Here is a 17,805-nt window from a genome sequence, read left to right as displayed (position 1 = left end):
TTCATATTTAAATATAAATGATTTTTAATTGAGTTTGAATATAAAAATTAATAATTTAATTTAATTTAAATTTTAATTCAAGTAGTTGAATTAAATTTTGAACAGATCTATATTCACTAAATTTTGAATAGGTTCCCATTTTAATTAATTATTGAATTTCTTTTTTAATATTTTGAACTATGGATAAAATCCATCTAACTATTAATATCGGAAAAAAAATTTATTCAATCATGAAAAATATCACTACATATTTCATCACTACTACCGTAAAACCAATGAAATCTCAAATCTGATCTCACATGATATCACATAAAAAGCAAAAAAACAAAAAAAAAGCAAAAATGGTTAATGACATAATCAACAGAACAAAGTCAAGGCAATGGACATGAAGAAGACGAGAGACAGAGTAGCAACATGGGAGGAAGCTGTGTTGGTCCCGGGTGAACTCGAAGTTCCATTTGTGGTGCCGCTCGGGGTTCCAGGCGCGGCGGCGCTTGGGGTTCCAGGTGTGGGAGAAGTACTGGTGCGGTTGCCATTTCGGACTTCGACCTTGAGCTTTTGGCCGGCGGAACAATGACCGGGGATACTGCAAATGAAGTAGTGGTCACCGGTGCTGTTAAGGGTAACCCTTGCCGGTCCGGTGGTCAAAGTAGATATGGCATTTGCAGCGTTGCAGTCGTCATAACCATCTTCAGTCACCTCTGCAACATTATGCTGTCCGGTCGTAAAATTAAACACTGCAAAAAAAGAAGAAAAAACCAAAGAGTTAGATCAAAAAACATTTACATATCATAATTAATATCAAATTTTTTAAATTTAAAAGCTGACCTAAAACATCCCCAACAACGAAGTGTTTATTATCAGCCCAATCCTCATAAAAATCATCATTAGTGGTAGGGACACGCCAACCAGTAGAGTCACCCACTGTAAAAGTGGTGGTGCTTGGAGTTACAGACGGCGACGGAGCAACGCCACCGGTGGTGTTACCGGTTCGAACTTCAACCTTGAGCTTTTGACCGGCGGAACAATGACCGGGGACACTGCAAATGAAGTAATGATCACCGGTCTTGTTAAGGGTAATCCTCGCCGGACCGGTGGTCAAAGTAGATATGGCATTCGCAGTGTTGCAGTCATCGTAAGCATCTTCCGTCACCTCTGCGACATTATGCTGTCCGGTCGTAAAATTAAACACTGCAAAAAGAAACGAAAAAAAAATCAAACAGTTGGATCAAAAAAGCATCAAATTTCGATTCAAATGTTCGACTTAAGAAACTGACCCAAAACATCTCCGACGACGAAGTGTTTATTATCAGCCCAATCCTCGTAAAAATCATCATTATTAGTAGGGACTCGCCAACCAGTGGAGTCACCCACCGTATAAGTGGTGGTGGTTGGAGTTATAGGCGTCGACGGAGTAACACCGCCGGTGGGGTTACCATTTCGTACTTCCACGTTTAGCTTCTGGCCGGCAGAACAGTGACCAGGGATACCACAAATAAAGTAGTACTCCCCTGTCCTGTTAAGCGTAATCCTCGCCGGTCCAGTGCTCACCGTAGATACAGGATTTGCAGCGTTGCAAGCATCGTAACCACCTTCGGTCACTTCGACAACATTATGTTGCCCATTAGTAAAGTTGAACACTGCAAAACGAGAACAAAAAAGAAGAAAAAAAAAACAGTAAACAACAAGTTCCGGTTCAAATCATCAATTGAAGTTCAGATTTTGAACTAAAAAAACACTGACCTAGAACATCCCCAACAAGGAAATCTTTATTGTCAGCCCAATCATCATAAAAATCATCGTTATTATTAGTAGGGATTCTCCAACCGGTGGAGTCTCCCACTGTGTAGGTTCTGCCATAAGTACTCTGCAACAGATTTGCAGCTAAAATTACTAAAAGCGCAGCCATGGTGATTTTCCCACCCATTTTTTTCTCTGAAAAATTGGTGTGTTCTCTGGTCACAGTCGCCCCCTCCTATATCTCTCTACTTTTCTTTCTTTTTTGCTGTGATGTGTGACAGTATGTTTATCCTTATCTCAAGGCAAGAGAGTACATTTATAAAGAGAGAGTAATAACAGAGAGTAACAGAGAGTGACAAGTGTTTTGGAAGATGATGAAGAAGCTGCTGGGTATGACTTTTATTTGTTATTACGCCCTTAAATTAATATAATTAATGTAAGTTTAAAAATGGTTATTCGAATTTTATGGTTAATTTAATATATAATTAATTTTAATTTTTATGTTGTAAAAAATAAATATTTTATATTTAAAATAGTAAAAATTACTTAAAAAGTTATTGAAAAGTTACTGTTTGTTAAAAATATTTATGAGAAAGAGTTTGAAGTTTTTGTCAAATGATATATAAAAAGTCATAAAACAAAACTCATGTTATGAAAATAAGTTTAAATTTTCAAAACAAAAAATTAATATAAAAAAAACAGGAATCGAATTGAGCCAAACCTAATTGTGATGGATGGTTTAATAAATTTAAAACATTCAACCGAATCAAGTCGATATCACCCTAAATCGTCACTATATAAGTCTTATACACCTTAAGTGAATAATAACATGACGTTTAATCATTGAATAAAATAAAAAATTGAGAATGATGTATAAATAAATATTAATAATTTTATTCAAATACAATTAATTATTAATCGATTATAACTATTATAACTAAATATTAGAGTAATTTTACAAGACATCCCTAAACTATAAATCTCATTTTAAATTGGTCCTTAAAGTTTAAAACATTTTAATTACATCCCAAACTATTGAGGTTAAGTCAATAAGGTGCTTACATTTCTAAAATTATTAATTTAACCGTTAAATGACATATCATATCACATGTGTTCTGATTTAAAATGAAATTTAAAGAAAAAATAAAACTAGAAATAATGTAGAACTCAAAACATAGAGATTGTACGATGAAGCTTTATTAAAAGCTTCGAAAACCTCAAAATCAATATTTTTTACATTCATTTTCATAATATACTTTTTTATTTAAAATTTTCATTTTAGTTTATGCCATATGAAATACGATGTTTAATTTAAGTGTTGGATTAACGATTTTAATAATAGAAGGACCTTATTGATATAACTTCGATATTTTAAAAATGTAATTAGAATATTTTAAAGTCTAGAGACTAATTAAAATGAGGGTTGTTGTTTAAAGATGCCTAATGTAATTATCTCCAAAATACTAATAACTTTAAGATTTAGGACTTAGTGTTTAGAATTTTAATATTACTTACAATTATTATTTAAATAAAACTATTAATATTTATTTACAAGTCTACTTTTTTTTTTTACTCAATGGTAAACTACAACGTTAATTAGTATGGGTTAGTTTTGGTTTTGGTCATTTAATGGAAAAAAAGTTACGATTTGGTCACTAAACTTTTCAAAATTATTTTTCCGTCACTCTGTTGTGTTAAGTGGCAATTTTTAGTTGGTAAAATAATACTTTTTTTTCAATTGGACCTTGGTTCTATATAATTATTTTTAAAAATAGAAAATTCTATAAAAAAATCTAGAAAAATAAAATCTCGAAAATGTTGTTATTGAAGAACCAATATGTACGGGAAACAAAGAAAATTATCATTAAATAGAATCCAATAATAAATTAAAAATAGAACAAAGCCCAAAAAAGTTAAATCAATAATAGTGTAGTTTAATTAAGTGACCAAAACAAAAATTTACTCATAATTTAGCGATTAATGATATAGTTTACCCTTTATGTTATTATTTATTAACGGTGCATAGAACATGCATAAAATATTCTATCCGTAAAAGAAATTGAGTATGAAAATCGTAAATTAAATAAATTATATATTACAAAAGCAAGTCCCATGTGTGAAGAATGAATAAAATTGTTTGGAGGTTAAACATAGAGAATCCAACGAAAAGGGGTCCTCATTCACATGCTTGACCACTATAGTTTTAACTTTTAAATCATAAAGGGACTAAAAAACAAATATCCATTTAGGCATACCCTTTTTTAACTTTTAAACTTTCAACAAAGTTGGATTTTTCTTAATTAAATAATAATTTATTAAAAGTCTCACCGATTTCACATCAATTCCAGTAATTTATCGAAAGATTATTTCAAACGTGGTCTCTTTTGAGAATTAATATATGAGACCTAATTAAAACTTTTAAAAAATTTGAAGGTCTAATTTAAAATTTTAAAAGTTTAAGAGATTTAGTTAGTATTAAAAAAGAATTTAAGGACTTGATTAAAATTGCAAAAAACCTCCAATGAAAAATTACCCCTTTAGTTTTTCGAGTATTTGTAAAGTTTTAAATTAATTTAATAAAAAAATATATTTTGGCCCTCTAAACGCTCTCTCCAAAAGTAAAAAATTTATAGTTTAAACCTTTAAAAATTGTAAAATTGTAAAATTTTACATTAATACGATGAAAAAAATTACATTTTTAACTCTTTCAAAAATTTATAATTCAAATTCGGTCCTTAAAATTTTTGACTTCTCTAATGCCTATATGCAAGGATTTATTACTTTCTTTTATTAATTTTAATAATCCTAATAAAATATAAATACATTTTTTTTTACTTTCACTAATTTTTTGCTCTTTTCCTTCCTTTATTATTATTATTATTTTTTGAACAATTTTATTATAGGTTCTGATCATAACTATTTTTTTAGATAATACCTAAAATTATTCATAGCCTCTCTCTAACTCATAAATAAGAGGATAATGCGTTTTAATGCATTCGAACCCGCGCCTTTTTACATTAACAATAATACCCATATAGTAATCAAGCTAAAACTCAATCCGCGCTTCCTTTATTATTATCTATCCAAAGGTTAGGATTTGCTTTTATTTTCATTGCATTGAGAATTAACAATAATTAATTGAAATGTGATGTTTCCCCACCTTTAAAAAAAAGGGTGAAAAATATTTATGGAAAGGCATCCAACACACCTAACAAAAAGCAGTCCATTTAAAAATATTAATAAATGCTCGTATAGCAGCCTATGATTCTTAATATTTTCCACTTTTTAATAATCACTTTTTCTATCTTTTTGGAAATATAAAGAATAACAAAAATAAATTATTAAAAAAAACTTGGCTTTTATTAAAAAAAAAACAAACCCTATTTGAGTTGTTTTATTTATATTAGAGCATAAATCAAATATTTGTAATTTGATTAAAAATAATTAAAATATGCAAATTCAGATTTAGCTCGATTGCATCAGTATTGTTATTAATGTAAGAGGATAGAAATTCGAGTACCTTGAAATATATTATTCTCCTATTTAAGAGTTGAGAAAGGAGTATAAGTAATTTTAGATATTGTATAAAAAATTCAGATGTGATAAAAATATATATAAATAAATAAAATTTTTAACAAAATAATTAATTTATTCTATAAGATAAAATAGAATCCAATTTTTAATATAAAAATTTCACATACATTTAAAAAATAAAAAGAAAATAAAAGAAAAAGGAAATTGCTCGAAATATGAAAAAATAGGCATAGGTTGCTTTAAAGTTTGGACTATATGCACGTGCCCTCTTTCTTCCACATTTGCTTTTTATAGCACACCCCGACATTGGTCAAAGAAATTACCTATTTTATTATTATACCAAAAAAAGAAGTATTTTATTGAGCTTAGATGAATGTAAAATATGGATAATTAATGTAACAAGTTATAAACAATGTTAGACAGCAATTGCAGAATTAAACAATTATATATTTTTTTCCAATTTTTTGTCCTTTTCTTTATATATAAAATATTTTACTATCTTTCGAATTTCGATATGGTTCAATAAAAAATTTCAACAATAACAACGTGACACACTCATTTATATATACAGAGTAAATTAAAGAAATATATATATATATATATATATATTTATAAAATTTATGAATTTAAGATATTTATCAATTGAGTTTTAATTCAATTGATATGCATTATTATCAACGCAGTTTAATATGGGTTCGAATAAGCCGAAGTACGTTATCCTCTATTTATGGGTAATTCTAGGCATTATATCAAAAATATCATATATGATAAAAAAACTATAATGAGATTATTAAAAAAAAAATTAATTTGCTAATATATGTTGTTTTTGAAGAAAGAAGCTGAAAACGCATCTTACAGGTTACGCTTTTAACTACGTCAGCTAAAAATGAGCATTATAGAATGTGTTTTCACTAAAAATTAATAATTTGTTAGATGGTTAAATAATAATGTTTTTATCCATGAGTCTTGGGTTCGGTTCTTTTTCTACTTGTATTTGAATTTTTTTTATTTAATGTTGTTTTAAGTTTTTTTTAACTAATATTTTTAATATAATTGCGATTTTATCTTTGAGTCCCAAGTTTAATTCTTTTTTAAGCATTTTAATGTGTATTTTTTTTATTTCATTTCGTTTCAAGCTTATTATTATTATTATTAGTTAATGTATATAATTAATAAATATATTGTTTTCAAGTTTTTATTTTTATTTTTAATTCTTCTTTTTAATTAATAATTCTTTTATTTATAAAATCAAATATCATTATTTTTAGTAAATATAATTTTAATATATGTAATATTTAATTTTCAATCCATATTAGAAATCACCACACCCACAATATAGGTGGAGAAAATACATAAAAGAGTTAGTTGATGTTTTTTAAAAGTAATTATATATTTATTATTTGATTTTATAAATTAAATAGTTATTAATTAAAAATAAAAAAAATTGAAAATAATATATTTATTAATTATAAAAATTAATTAAAAATAAAAAAAAGTTTTAAACAACATGAAATGAAAATACAAAAATTACTTATAGGATGAATCAAACCTAGAATTCAAAGACGTAATCGCAATTATCTAACTATCTAACCAAAGAATCTAAATTATCAATTTTTAACGAAAACATGTTTTATAAGCCACATTTTCAACTGACATAATTTAAAGCACACCCCGTAGGATACATTTTTTTTTCTACAACATATCCTAGTAAATATATATATTAAAAAGAAAAACAGCTTAAAGGGACATTAATTTACGTGTAGGGCATTTGAAAGTGGAGAAAGAGTTTTTGTTTTTATTATTTTTAAGTGAAGCCCAAAGGACTTTGTATAAGAGGAAGGGTTTGAAATTTTAATTTGGCCCAAGCATTTGAATGAGTAATTGGGCTACAAGATTGGTGGGCTCTTTTTAAGAAAATTGTATATTTATAATATATCATATCAAAAAATTTGTAATGGATTTTTTTATTGCATGTATTTTATTTTATTATGATTTTTAGATTTTTTTTCTAATTGTTTTTAAATTTTTATGATTATTTAAATTATTATGTTATAATTAAACTAATCGATTAAATTAGGAATTAATGATTTGAATGATTTAACTATCGGTGTAATATTATTTAATTTTATATTTTAATTATTTATTTATTTTCTATGAAAGAAGCAAATTGCTAGTAATTCAAATGGCCAATTACTCCTCGCTGTGATTCCAAAGTTACCTAATTTCTTTTTTTTTAAAGAAAATTTATTGATTCATTTTATGAATGGGATTACATGATTTAAGTAAAAAAATATATATTTATTTACCGTGAATGATAAGCTCCATCAACACAATAAATGTTTTTACCTCAACATCAATAAAACATTACGATACATTGAAAATTAACTTTATCACAACTCAAGTACGATATATCTAGAGTGATTGTAAGCAACTATTACGATAAGAAAATTAGTCCCGGATGGTCCAAAGCGGTGGGCGAAATCAGCAAAAGAATTGAGTGGCCACCAAATTGGAGAGGACATCAAAAAAACCATCCTGAAAAATCACTTGCAAAAGCAAGTCTAAAAAACGTGTTGAAAGAGCAAACAAAAACTTCTAAAAGTGAATACTTATAAGTAAGGGAAAATAATATATATATAACTAAAAACAACAGGAGTTTAAACTGACTCATAAAATCATTTATAATTTTGAAATACTCTCAAAACAAAAACAAATTAAGAAGTCGACGAAGAGCCATTCACTTTTTAAGAGAAATTGCTGGTGGCCAATGGAGTTTCAATGATGATAGACACCGTTGTCCATCACAACTTGTGAAGATAGTAGATAAAATAGATCTGCAAACTGAAAAGAGAGAAGACACATGGAGCAAATGAGGAGAAAAAAAAGAAGAGAGGGTTGGTGGGAGAGAGAAAAAGACGGGTGGTAGCTAGTCCGAAGGCTAACAACACTGTTGGGCAAATCAAGGGAGAAGAAGCAACGGTTTGAAGAAGAAATCAGGGTTTATTATAAAATAATCTTCCAAAAATTACCTAAATTCAAACAACGAAATCAAATGTCACGTAATTCGTTAGTCTATTATATCTCACTCTAATTATTCTTAAAAATGTTATAAGTAACTTAAAATTACAAATATAAATACATATTCGAGGAACCAGAAGTATCAAATTATTATAGTATAGATTTTCTAAGAAATCACAAAGTATAAACATACCATTCGGCACAACTAAAATAAAAATTAATTCAATTCAGACTAAAGGTAACAAATTGAACTAAAACTTACACAACAATTGCTCATTGAAAAACTCAGAAACCCATATATATATATAATATGTATAATAAATTTTAAAATTAAATACTCAAAATTAAATAATTTTTCATGGATTATTCAAAGATTTTATTAAAAAAAAGCATCGAAATGTTAGTTTTTCTTATAACAAAAAAAAAAGTGATTATTTGTGGCTATCATATCTTAATAAAAAAGAGATTGAATTATGTGTGCAAAATTTCAAAAAAAAGTATTATTACTTTGGAAGTCAAAAAGTAACAGGTCGTTAATTATGTTGCTATGAAAGCTAATAGTATTATGATTGCCCTATCTTCATATTTTACCTTTTGATTACCATCATTGGCCCTCTTCTTAAATGACATATTATCAATTTTAGTTTTTTTTCTTTTATTTGTCAAATATTTAACTTAAATTGTTTTTCAACATAATTTTTATTTTTAATCTCTCCAAATTTTATAATTTTATTTTAAATTTTAAAATCGAATTTTTAATTTTACCCTAATTTCTAACTTTGCTCATGAAAAGCATCAATGAAAGCTTAGTCCTAAAGCCATTTGCTCCACATTTCTTGTGCTAGTGTTGTTGTCAGTGTGAAATTCTCCAAGGAAAACTTAAGATATTAATCTCTTTATTTTAAATTGTCAATTTATTGGGATTTGATATATATGCTTTATGAAAAGTTAATCCATTTAGTTTTAAATTGTATTAAATGATTATTAAAGTCTTTTTCAAACACTCATTTGTTATAGGTTCAAGAAGTTAACCGGTTATTGTTGGAAAAGATTTAATTGAATAACACTCGACCTAAACAAAACTAAGTTCATATCGTAAAATGGATGAAGACACTTGTTATTGTACTAAAAAAATAATGATAATATGATTAAACCATATCATTAAATAGATGACTTGAAAATCAACAATTTAATAATTTATATTCAAGAAATTAGTAAAAATTAATAATTCAAACAATTTATACATAATATGTTAGCAAAAACCAGTAATTTTAGTTAATGTACTATGATCAAATTCTAACCAAAGAAGTGGTTGATTCTGGAAAAGCACAAATTCATGGTGTGACTGTGTTTATGTGTCTCTCATTTATCAGCTCCCTCAAAAGTAAAAATACATATTAGGTGGAAAGTGGTGAAGATGAGAGGGAATAATAGTTCAAAACAACACATACGATGATGGAATCAAGTTCCTGCAGATGGATGGCTAATTAATACATCAACCGTCCAAACATACTCCAATTAATTGCACCAAACGTTTAATGTTCTAACTGAGTCTTCAAAAAATATGATAAAGCATATTTAAAACATGTATATACCTTATTTTTAAGGTATCAAATTCAAATGATCAAATACAATAGGCATAAACATAGGCTCGAACTTGAATGAGTGTCTGTCTCATTGTTTATGTATTTAAAGAGTCTTTGAAGACCATATCCTTATATCCCGACAATTACCAAGAATAAATGTTTGCAATTTGTGAAATGATCATCTCACGAGGCTACTGAAATATGCCATTGCCAGCCCCCCTAGTCCTTCAGGAAAGATTCTGATTATTAACCTGAAAAGACCAATGGCATGTTAACCCATGGGCAGTGGTAGCAGAAAAGCAATGACAAAAGAAAAGGTATTTCAACCTCTTGCCATCCATTACCGTCCCCACAAACAGCGCATATTTTCTAACAAGCATGAGCCCCCCATTGGTTCCAAAACCCCAAACCCATCAATCAAATCCCATCATCAAGTGGCTCCAGCTTGCCCTCCCATGGTTAGTCAAGCTGGTTCAACTGAACCAATTTCACAAAGGCAGCTAGCTAAGCTATATTGCATTACAAATACCATTTAAGCCTCTTTGCTATTGACTAGCTTAAGCTGCTACTCTCTGCTAGGCTCAGTTTAGCTTTGTTTATATGCCTTTCTAATCAACAAGTCAATTCATCAATTCTCTAGAACAACCTTATACCTTATTGGCAACCTTAAATTCCAACCAAAGTACTGCACTTGCAATCTTGTAGTGCAGGATATGCAAGAAATGGAAAACCCAAAGGCTTCAACAGATCATCAGCTTGAGCCAAGGGATACTTACAGAGTTGCTTATGTAATCCATTTCTTGCTTGGTGCAGGCAACTTGCTTCCGTGGAATGCTTTCATCACGGCTGTTGATTACTTCGGTTATCTCTACCCTGCCAAGCATGTCGAAAAGGTTTTCTCCGTGGGTTACATGAGCACCTCGGTGCTGGTTTTAGTTGTTATGATGAGTTCGGGTTCGTGCTGCGGGACAAATCTGGCTCTGACTCGTAGGTTTAGACTGAACATGGGGTTTTCCACGTTTCTTCTCTCCCTAATGGTGGCTCCGACTATAGACTGGGTGTGGCAGGGTGGTTGGTCAGAAGAGAAACAAAGTGCAGCCTATTTCATGACGGTCACAGCCGTTGTAATATGCGGTTTAGCGGATGGATTGATAGCAGGGAGCTTGATAGGATCAGCTGGAAAGCTTCCAAAACAGTACATGCAGGCTATTTTTGCTGGAACTGCCTCTTCAGGTAACATTTTTACTGTTTAGTTCCCATCATGATTCTCCTATTGCTTTTCTGAATCAAGCAATCATCTAAGAGTAGTTTTAAACTACATCAATGACAAGAATAAAGTGACTTTTACATAAACCATATACGAGAAAACATGCCAAAAGCTAATATCAGACCTAGTGACCTTCACAGTGTGTCTAGAAAAGATTCTTCAGAGTATGAAATTCATTCCATGAAGTGCAACCTTTATTCTTCTAATCACCATATTTCCTGTAAGAATGACCATAACAGTTGCTGTGTGATCTGCAATGTTATGTGACTCCAATATCTGACTAAATTCGACATACAGGTGTGCTGGTTTCAATCCTGCGAATAACAACTAAGGCTTCACTTCCGCAAACCCCAGCGGGCCTGCGAGCAAGTGCTCACTTCTACTTTATAGTCAGTGCAACTATCCAGCTTTGTTGCATTCTTTGCTGCAATTTGCTATACAAGTTACCAGTTATGCAACAGCATTACAGGATTCTTGGAGATGACCCATTTTGCTCCAGCCCACAGTTTTGGACCGTGGCGAGAAAGATCTGCTGGCCAGCACTTGGGATTCTCATGATTTACGTAGTGACCCTGTCGATTTTCCCTGGATTTATAGCTGAGAATCTGGAGTCGAAATTTCTACGAGACTGGTATCCTGTTTTACTGATCACAGTGTATAATGTGGCAGATTTCATGGGAAAGTCTCTGACCGCAATATATGTTCTACAGAGCATTAAGAAAGCTACATGGGCTTGCATATCCAGGCTTTTATTTTATCCACTTTTCACCGCTTGCCTCCACGGACCGAAGTGGCTTAAGGGTGAAATACCAGTAGTGGTGCTTACATTTATGCTCGGACTGACTAATGGATACCTAACAAGCGTGTTGATGATCCTAGCCCCCAAGACTGTACCAGTGTCAGAAGCAGAATTATCTGCAATCGTGCTGGTTGTGTTCCTGGGGATCGGTTTGGTCGGTGGCTCAGTTCTTGGTTGGTTTTGGATCATTTGATCCCTTCCTCAGCTCCCCTTGTCTCCCAACAGCTAGTTTTCCTTGCAAAAGGAAAAAAAAAGCTTTCCCTTCATGTGCTCCCCAATCTGTGAAAAACACCAGAAGGAAAAAATCCACGATCTATCAAAAAAATCTGGGTGGTATCTTCTTTAGCTACACCATACATGAGTAATTAATTTGATCACAGTTTTCCTTCATTTTTTTTTCTGCAAAGAAAAGAAAGAACTCATAAAGTTGGATTAAGGCACAATCTTTGATTAATTAAGTCAAAAAGATAACGTGAAAAGAATTGAATATTCTCGCCTGCACAAAGTTTATTACGATCCCAAAGGCAATGAAGAATAACAAAACAACCAAAAAGGAGAATACAAATAAAAAACAGTGGTTTTTGTCTTTTAATCTTTTGATAACATCAACAACAGGGAATCTTTTTACAAATGATAATCATCAATAACCTGAATTCACAAAAAGGAATCAAAATAGATGGATTAAAAAAAAGAAACAAGAACATTTCACTGGAAGATTTATTTTTCATATATTATTTATATTCCCTTTTACATTATATGGTACCACCAAGGATGAGAAAAGGCAAAACAGAGTTCTCAATAACTACACATAATTCACTCATATCATTTCTACTTAAAAACAAAGAAAAAGGAAATATGAACAAAAAAAGTCAGAAAAATAGCTAAATATACAAGCCATGTCAGAGAAGGATCTTAAGAAGCAGCAGTCAAAGGTGGAGGCATTGAAGAAACTCCATGGATAAAGCTTGGCTCTGGTACTTCACTAAAATTTTCCCCATCTTCTTCTTCCTCAGCATTCCAAAGAAACCTTGCATATGATGCTAGCACAAAACTGCAAATTTTCATCAAAACAAAGATGACAATTTTCAATCAATCATTGTGTGGTTGAACATAAACGATTAAACCCATTGTTTAGAATTTAGTTTTCTTGGGGAAGGAGGGATTTACCAGTCATCAGGAGCTGCTTTAACAGCTTGATCGAAGTAAGTTTCAGCTCTGGAACTATCTTTGTGAGTTTCCCAGATTAAATCAGCATACATAGATAGGACATTCCCGTCAATTGGATTAGCCAAGATCGCCCTCCCGCAGTATTCCTCGGCTTTCACGAAATCCCCACGAACCTGTCCGGTTTTCCCACATTAGATCAACTCAAAAACTCGTTTTATTTTACCCTTCATTTATTTTTTTAAAAAAATTTAATTGCATATCCTTAAACAACGACTTAAAACTTAAATTAGTCTCAAGTTTGCTAATCAAACCATTAGTTTGAAAAAGAAACTAACACAGAGATCAGATATCAGCTCAAATTTAAGGTAAAAGATATGTATCTAGGCAGTTTAAATCTAATCTAATGCAAAAACAACTCTTATTTACAATTTAATCCCGAATTTTAAATATATTTCATAGTGGATTCAACCTGACTGACACAATAGGATTCGATTAAAATGTTTTGAGATTTAAGGATCAATTTCAAATGAAGTAACAGTTTGGGATGTTTGATGTAATTACGCATTAAAAAGAATCCAAGTTACCTCTTTTAAGAATCTAGCGTAATTGCTGAGGAGAAGTGAATTTCCAGGATTAGCCTCGATCATTTTCTGATAATACAACTCGGTACCATCATTTCCGTTATTCGAATCCCACGAGCTCCATTCGTTATCATCACCACTGTCCGATCTACCACCACCATCAGCCCCGCCAATTTCACACTCTTCCTTCACCGCGAGCGACGCCGTTCTCCGCCACTGAAATCCAGCTTCTTCTCTCTCCACATCCTCTTCTTCCTCAACAAAGATCGTATTCAAGATCCCGTTGTTTCGCTTCACTTCTCTCATCTTAGGGACCACCAGCTCCCTCAGATCCGTCTCCGACACCGCCCTCGTCATCCTCCTGCTCGAGTCATCGCCCGACCCAACAGAAATCGAGCTCGAGCTGGAGCTCGAACACAAAATCCTGAACGAAACGGATCGGGTTCGGGCAATCAGGTGCGACGAATCGAGCTCCGGTGACGGCTCCTTCGAGTGTGGGACCCATGAATTAAGTAACGGCGTCGATGCGCTCCTTAAAAGCATGTTGGACTAAATTGAAAAGTGCAGAAAATTAAAGGGTGAATTTGTAGAAATAAGCCAAAGATTTGGGGGATCTAATGCTTCTCAGCTGCAATTGCAGCGTTAAAGAGAAGTTGAGAAAGAAGGGAATAGGCGGTGCTGGATTTTTATCGGGAGAATAAGTGGATGTACGGAATCATCTGGGCCGTTGATTTGAGTGATTGAATCTTTCATGATGATCATAAGCACGTGGGTTTTTAGCTGTTTGGTTTCCGAGAAAATAAAAGAAAGTAGATTTTTAGGTAAGCTTCCGCGTTTCTACCTTATCACTGAATTCATTATTTATTGATATTCATATAATATTTATATATATAAATCTTAAAAATTATTTTCCTAATTAATATGTACCATCAGAAAATGAAAAAATTATTGGTGCTCCCATTTTCAATATTAATGTAGTAGAGAGCGCTTGAAGCGTTTTTTTATATTTCACCTCAAATATTTTCATAAAATCGGTCTATACTTAAATTTTTAAAAATATATATTTAGGCGTATTTAATATATGAGCTTTAGCGTTAAATTTTAAATTTTTATATATTAGGTTATTTTTACATTATTTAATTTATACTACATCAATTTTTTATTTATAAATATAATATAAAATTAAAAAAAACATGTTTAAAATTTAAAACATATGTAAATGCCGGCGCGTAGCGGGAAGGATGGTGTTGACCAAGTTGGGACCGTGGTGCGCAAGTGGTGGAGCCACACGGTGGGTGGCTCGGTGGGTCCATACCATAGTCCATGGCTCTAAATGAGGTGGGCTGTCGTTCATTGGTTAAAGTGGGATCTTCTTTCCCTAGATTTTTTTTATTCTGCCTACCCTAAGCCCCCATCTTTTGTTTTCTAGAAACCAGCAAATCAAAAGGAAGTATCGTCTTTTCACTTCTCTCAATTATTGATTTATTTCTTAGATATTTTCTTCTGCTTTTTTTTTCCCTCACATGACACAGCAAATCAATTTATATTTTTAGAAAGTATATTTTTAAGAGGTAAGATATGGTTTTGGGTCATAATTTCTAAAGATATCTAAACTTTTTAATTTATCACCTGTGATTTTGAAAGATTATTATGTTTCACTATTTAATTGGATGTTAGTGTCATATCAGTACAAATTAAAATGTTAGAGCCGTTGTAATAACTAGATAAAAATTTTAAACATTAACTTGATACTTTTGAACAAATTTAAGAGACAAACTACAAATTATAGATTTATATATTGTTAAAGAATATAAGTTTTTTTATTATATAGTTTTAAGTTTTAAATAGTTTTTGTAAGATAATTTAAAAATTCCTTGAAAAAGATAGATTCAAGTCTATTAAAGCGCATTAACCTCCTACTTCGAGACTGAGAGAAATTATAAGTAATTATAAACATTATATCAAAAATAACATATATAAATATCAAACACAAATACTTTAAAAAAATTCCTACCCGAAACCACCATACAAATAGATATGAACCTCATAGAATCTAAAGAGAGATTTTGATGGTCAAGTTATTATAAAAGCACGAAGAACCCAGAAAATAATACGGAGTGCAAGTCCCTATCAAATTTATGATACATAAAATTCCAGCCAAACCCTATCTTTTTCACAAATGAGAAAAGAATATCAACTTGGTTTACATCCCTCCAATGTCCAATCAAATCCTCATTCCTGGTAGGTCATAATTTTTCTTACCATTTTAAATAAATAAATGTCGTTTGTAGAGATAATTAACTAGTGGATGGTGATTTTTTTGTCCATAATTTCTAATGTTTCATGATATTTATACATATCATAAAAAAATATAATTTAGATTTAACAATTCAACTAGTATGGCACATAAACACTTGTAAAAAAAATTGATTAGGCACGACATAAAAATAGTATGAGCACAACATAAATATATCAACATATTAAAATTTATATTAAATAAATTATTAACATGTAATGTTTTTATAATTTTAAAATTATTTTAAACACGTAAAATATAACACAAAAGTGTCTTGCTATAAAATATTTATAAATGATATGCCTAATGTACAAACAATAATTTTGTTTCAATTATATATATAATTTTAATTTTGATTTAATTATAAATATTTTAAAAACTAAATAAATCCATTAATTTTCATGTTAGGTAAATATTTTTTTACATGCAAAAAGTAAGCCTAAAATTATATTACATCGAGTACGATGTTAACGATTTGTGGAAATTAAACTAAATTTAATATTTATATATTAAATTGCATAAAATTAAAGTTCTTATATCAAATTGAATTAAATCATAATTCATGTATAATTTTACCCGTTAATTATGATAAAAAGTTTTGTATTTTATTTATACAAATAATCTTCTAAATTTAATCCCAAACTTTTTTTTTGAACATTAGTATCATTTGCTCTTTTAAATACAATATCTAAAACTACCCATAACTCCTTTCTAACCCTTAAATAGGAGGATAATGCGTTAAAGCACTCTCAAACCCATATCCTTCTACATTGATAACAACGCTAATACCAATTAAACTAAGGATCAATTATCTCCAACCTTTAATTTAATAATATTGCATTGCTGTCTAATAACCCAATCCTTTATTTTTTATTTTTTATTCTAAAAAGCCTTTAAAAGTAAATTCTCAACTTCAATTCTTTAAATTATATTTTATATCTATGCTTAGTTGTCATCAAACAACCCTTTAAATTCTAAATAAAGATAATAGTTATAGATATGATTGATTGTTAAGGTCCAAAAACAAGAAGTCAATTCTCAAACAATCATGTAGCATGTTGAATTTTTTTAATGGATATGTTTTTGGATTCATTAATAATATCATGGTAAAGTTTAAAAGTATTTACGTGGACTAAAACAGTTTGATTAGTATAATATTATTATTAATATAGGAGGATGTGAGTTTGAGTGCGTTGAAACGCATTGTCCTCTTATTTATAGGTTGGAGAGGGACTATAAATAGTTTTAAGTATTGTGTTAAAAATAACAAATATGATGAAAACTTATAATAATAAAATTATTAAAAAATTTTGAAAGTTTTTTTTCTAAAATAAATTTTCAAAGTAAATAAAAAACCATTAATAACTTTTAAATGGTATTTTTTGAAAAATACTTTTTATATAAAAAATTTAAGTTATTTTAAATATAAAATACTTATTTCTATATTATAAAAATTTAAATTAATCATAAAATAAAAAATAGAATTCCATTAAGTTAAAGTTATTAGGACTTTTTAACTTTATTTTTTTTAGATGGTCCAAACACATTAATTCGAATAGGTTTTTTTTTTTAATTTTTTCTATTCAGCACACAAGAAAAATATTTAAAAAAATCAACCAAAATGAAGGTGGTTTGGGGTTTATGTGCAAATCCATTGCTATTAGCCCATTATCAAAGCCCACCAACCCTATGTTAGCAACATTTTATTTATTTTTTAAATATGTATTCGAAACTCGTATCCAACGCATTGGTAAATATGAAAATTATTGAATAAAAAATTGTAAATATGAAAATATGATATATATATATGACTCCCG

General features: G+C 30.0%; 3 protein-coding genes across 3 annotated transcripts; 1 reads left to right on the top strand and 2 right to left on the bottom strand.

Annotated features, from left to right (window-relative positions):
- Window positions 1-207: 207 nt before the first annotated feature.
- On the bottom strand, window positions 208-2,112 carry LOC121212580 (blue copper protein). Its single transcript, XM_041085665.1, has 4 exons — window positions 1,744-2,112; window positions 1,278-1,640; window positions 829-1,191; window positions 208-737 (listed from the first exon to the last, which is right to left on the bottom strand). The coding sequence occupies exons 1-4, from the start codon at window positions 1,925-1,927 to the stop codon at window positions 358-360; spliced, it is 1,290 nt and encodes a 429-aa protein (XP_040941599.1). The 5' UTR covers window positions 1,928-2,112; the 3' UTR covers window positions 208-357.
- Window positions 2,113-9,617: 7,505 nt separating this feature from the next.
- LOC107943210 (equilibrative nucleotide transporter 8) lies at window positions 9,618-12,334 on the top strand. The gene is made up of 2 exons (XM_016876953.2): window positions 9,618-11,111; window positions 11,443-12,334. Exons 1-2 carry the CDS (start codon window positions 10,592-10,594, stop codon window positions 12,135-12,137), a joined length of 1,215 nt encoding a protein of 404 aa, XP_016732442.1. The 5' UTR covers window positions 9,618-10,591; the 3' UTR covers window positions 12,138-12,334.
- A 313-nt stretch (window positions 12,335-12,647) lies between these two features.
- Window positions 12,648-15,153, bottom strand: LOC107943211 (uncharacterized). The gene is made up of 3 exons (XM_016876954.2): window positions 13,696-15,153; window positions 13,112-13,284; window positions 12,648-12,995 (listed from the first exon to the last, which is right to left on the bottom strand). Exons 1-3 carry the CDS (start codon window positions 14,233-14,235, stop codon window positions 12,857-12,859), a joined length of 852 nt encoding a protein of 283 aa, XP_016732443.2. The 5' UTR covers window positions 14,236-15,153; the 3' UTR covers window positions 12,648-12,856.
- Window positions 15,154-17,805: the final 2,652 nt, after the last annotated feature.

This window comes from Gossypium hirsutum, chromosome A13 (assembly GCF_007990345.1).
Source record: "Gossypium hirsutum isolate 1008001.06 chromosome A13, Gossypium_hirsutum_v2.1, whole genome shotgun sequence".
Taxonomy (NCBI): domain Eukaryota; kingdom Viridiplantae; phylum Streptophyta; class Magnoliopsida; order Malvales; family Malvaceae; genus Gossypium; species Gossypium hirsutum.
This window is presented reverse-complemented; position numbering and strand designations above follow the sequence as displayed.

Bases quoted from the DNA above. Each gene is read 5' to 3' on its own strand.
- LOC121212580 (XM_041085665.1), bottom strand. From the start codon at position 1,927: ATGGGTGGGAAAATCACCATGGCTGCGCTTTTAGTAATTTTAGCTGCA. The intron at 1,192-1,277 runs GTCAGTTTCTTA...TTCTTTTTGCAG, and splicing joins CGTCGTCGGAGATGTTTTGG to TGTTTAATTTTACGACCGGA. The intron at 738-828 runs GTCAGCTTTTAA...CTTTTTTTGCAG, and splicing joins CGTTGTTGGGGATGTTTTAG to TGTTTAATTTTACGACCGGA.
- LOC107943210 (XM_016876953.2), top strand. From the start codon at position 10,592: ATGCAAGAAATGGAAAACCCAAAGGCTTCAACAGATCATCAGCTTGAG. The intron at 11,112-11,442 runs GTAACATTTTTA...TTCGACATACAG, and splicing joins TGCTGGAACTGCCTCTTCAG to GTGTGCTGGTTTCAATCCTG.
- LOC107943211 (XM_016876954.2), bottom strand. From the start codon at position 14,235: ATGCTTTTAAGGAGCGCATCGACGCCGTTACTTAATTCATGGGTCCCA. The intron at 13,285-13,695 runs GTAACTTGGATT...AAAACCGGACAG, and splicing joins ACGCTAGATTCTTAAAAGAG to GTTCGTGGGGATTTCGTGAA. The intron at 12,996-13,111 runs GTAAATCCCTCC...GAAAATTTGCAG, and splicing joins AAAGCAGCTCCTGATGACTG to TTTTGTGCTAGCATCATATG.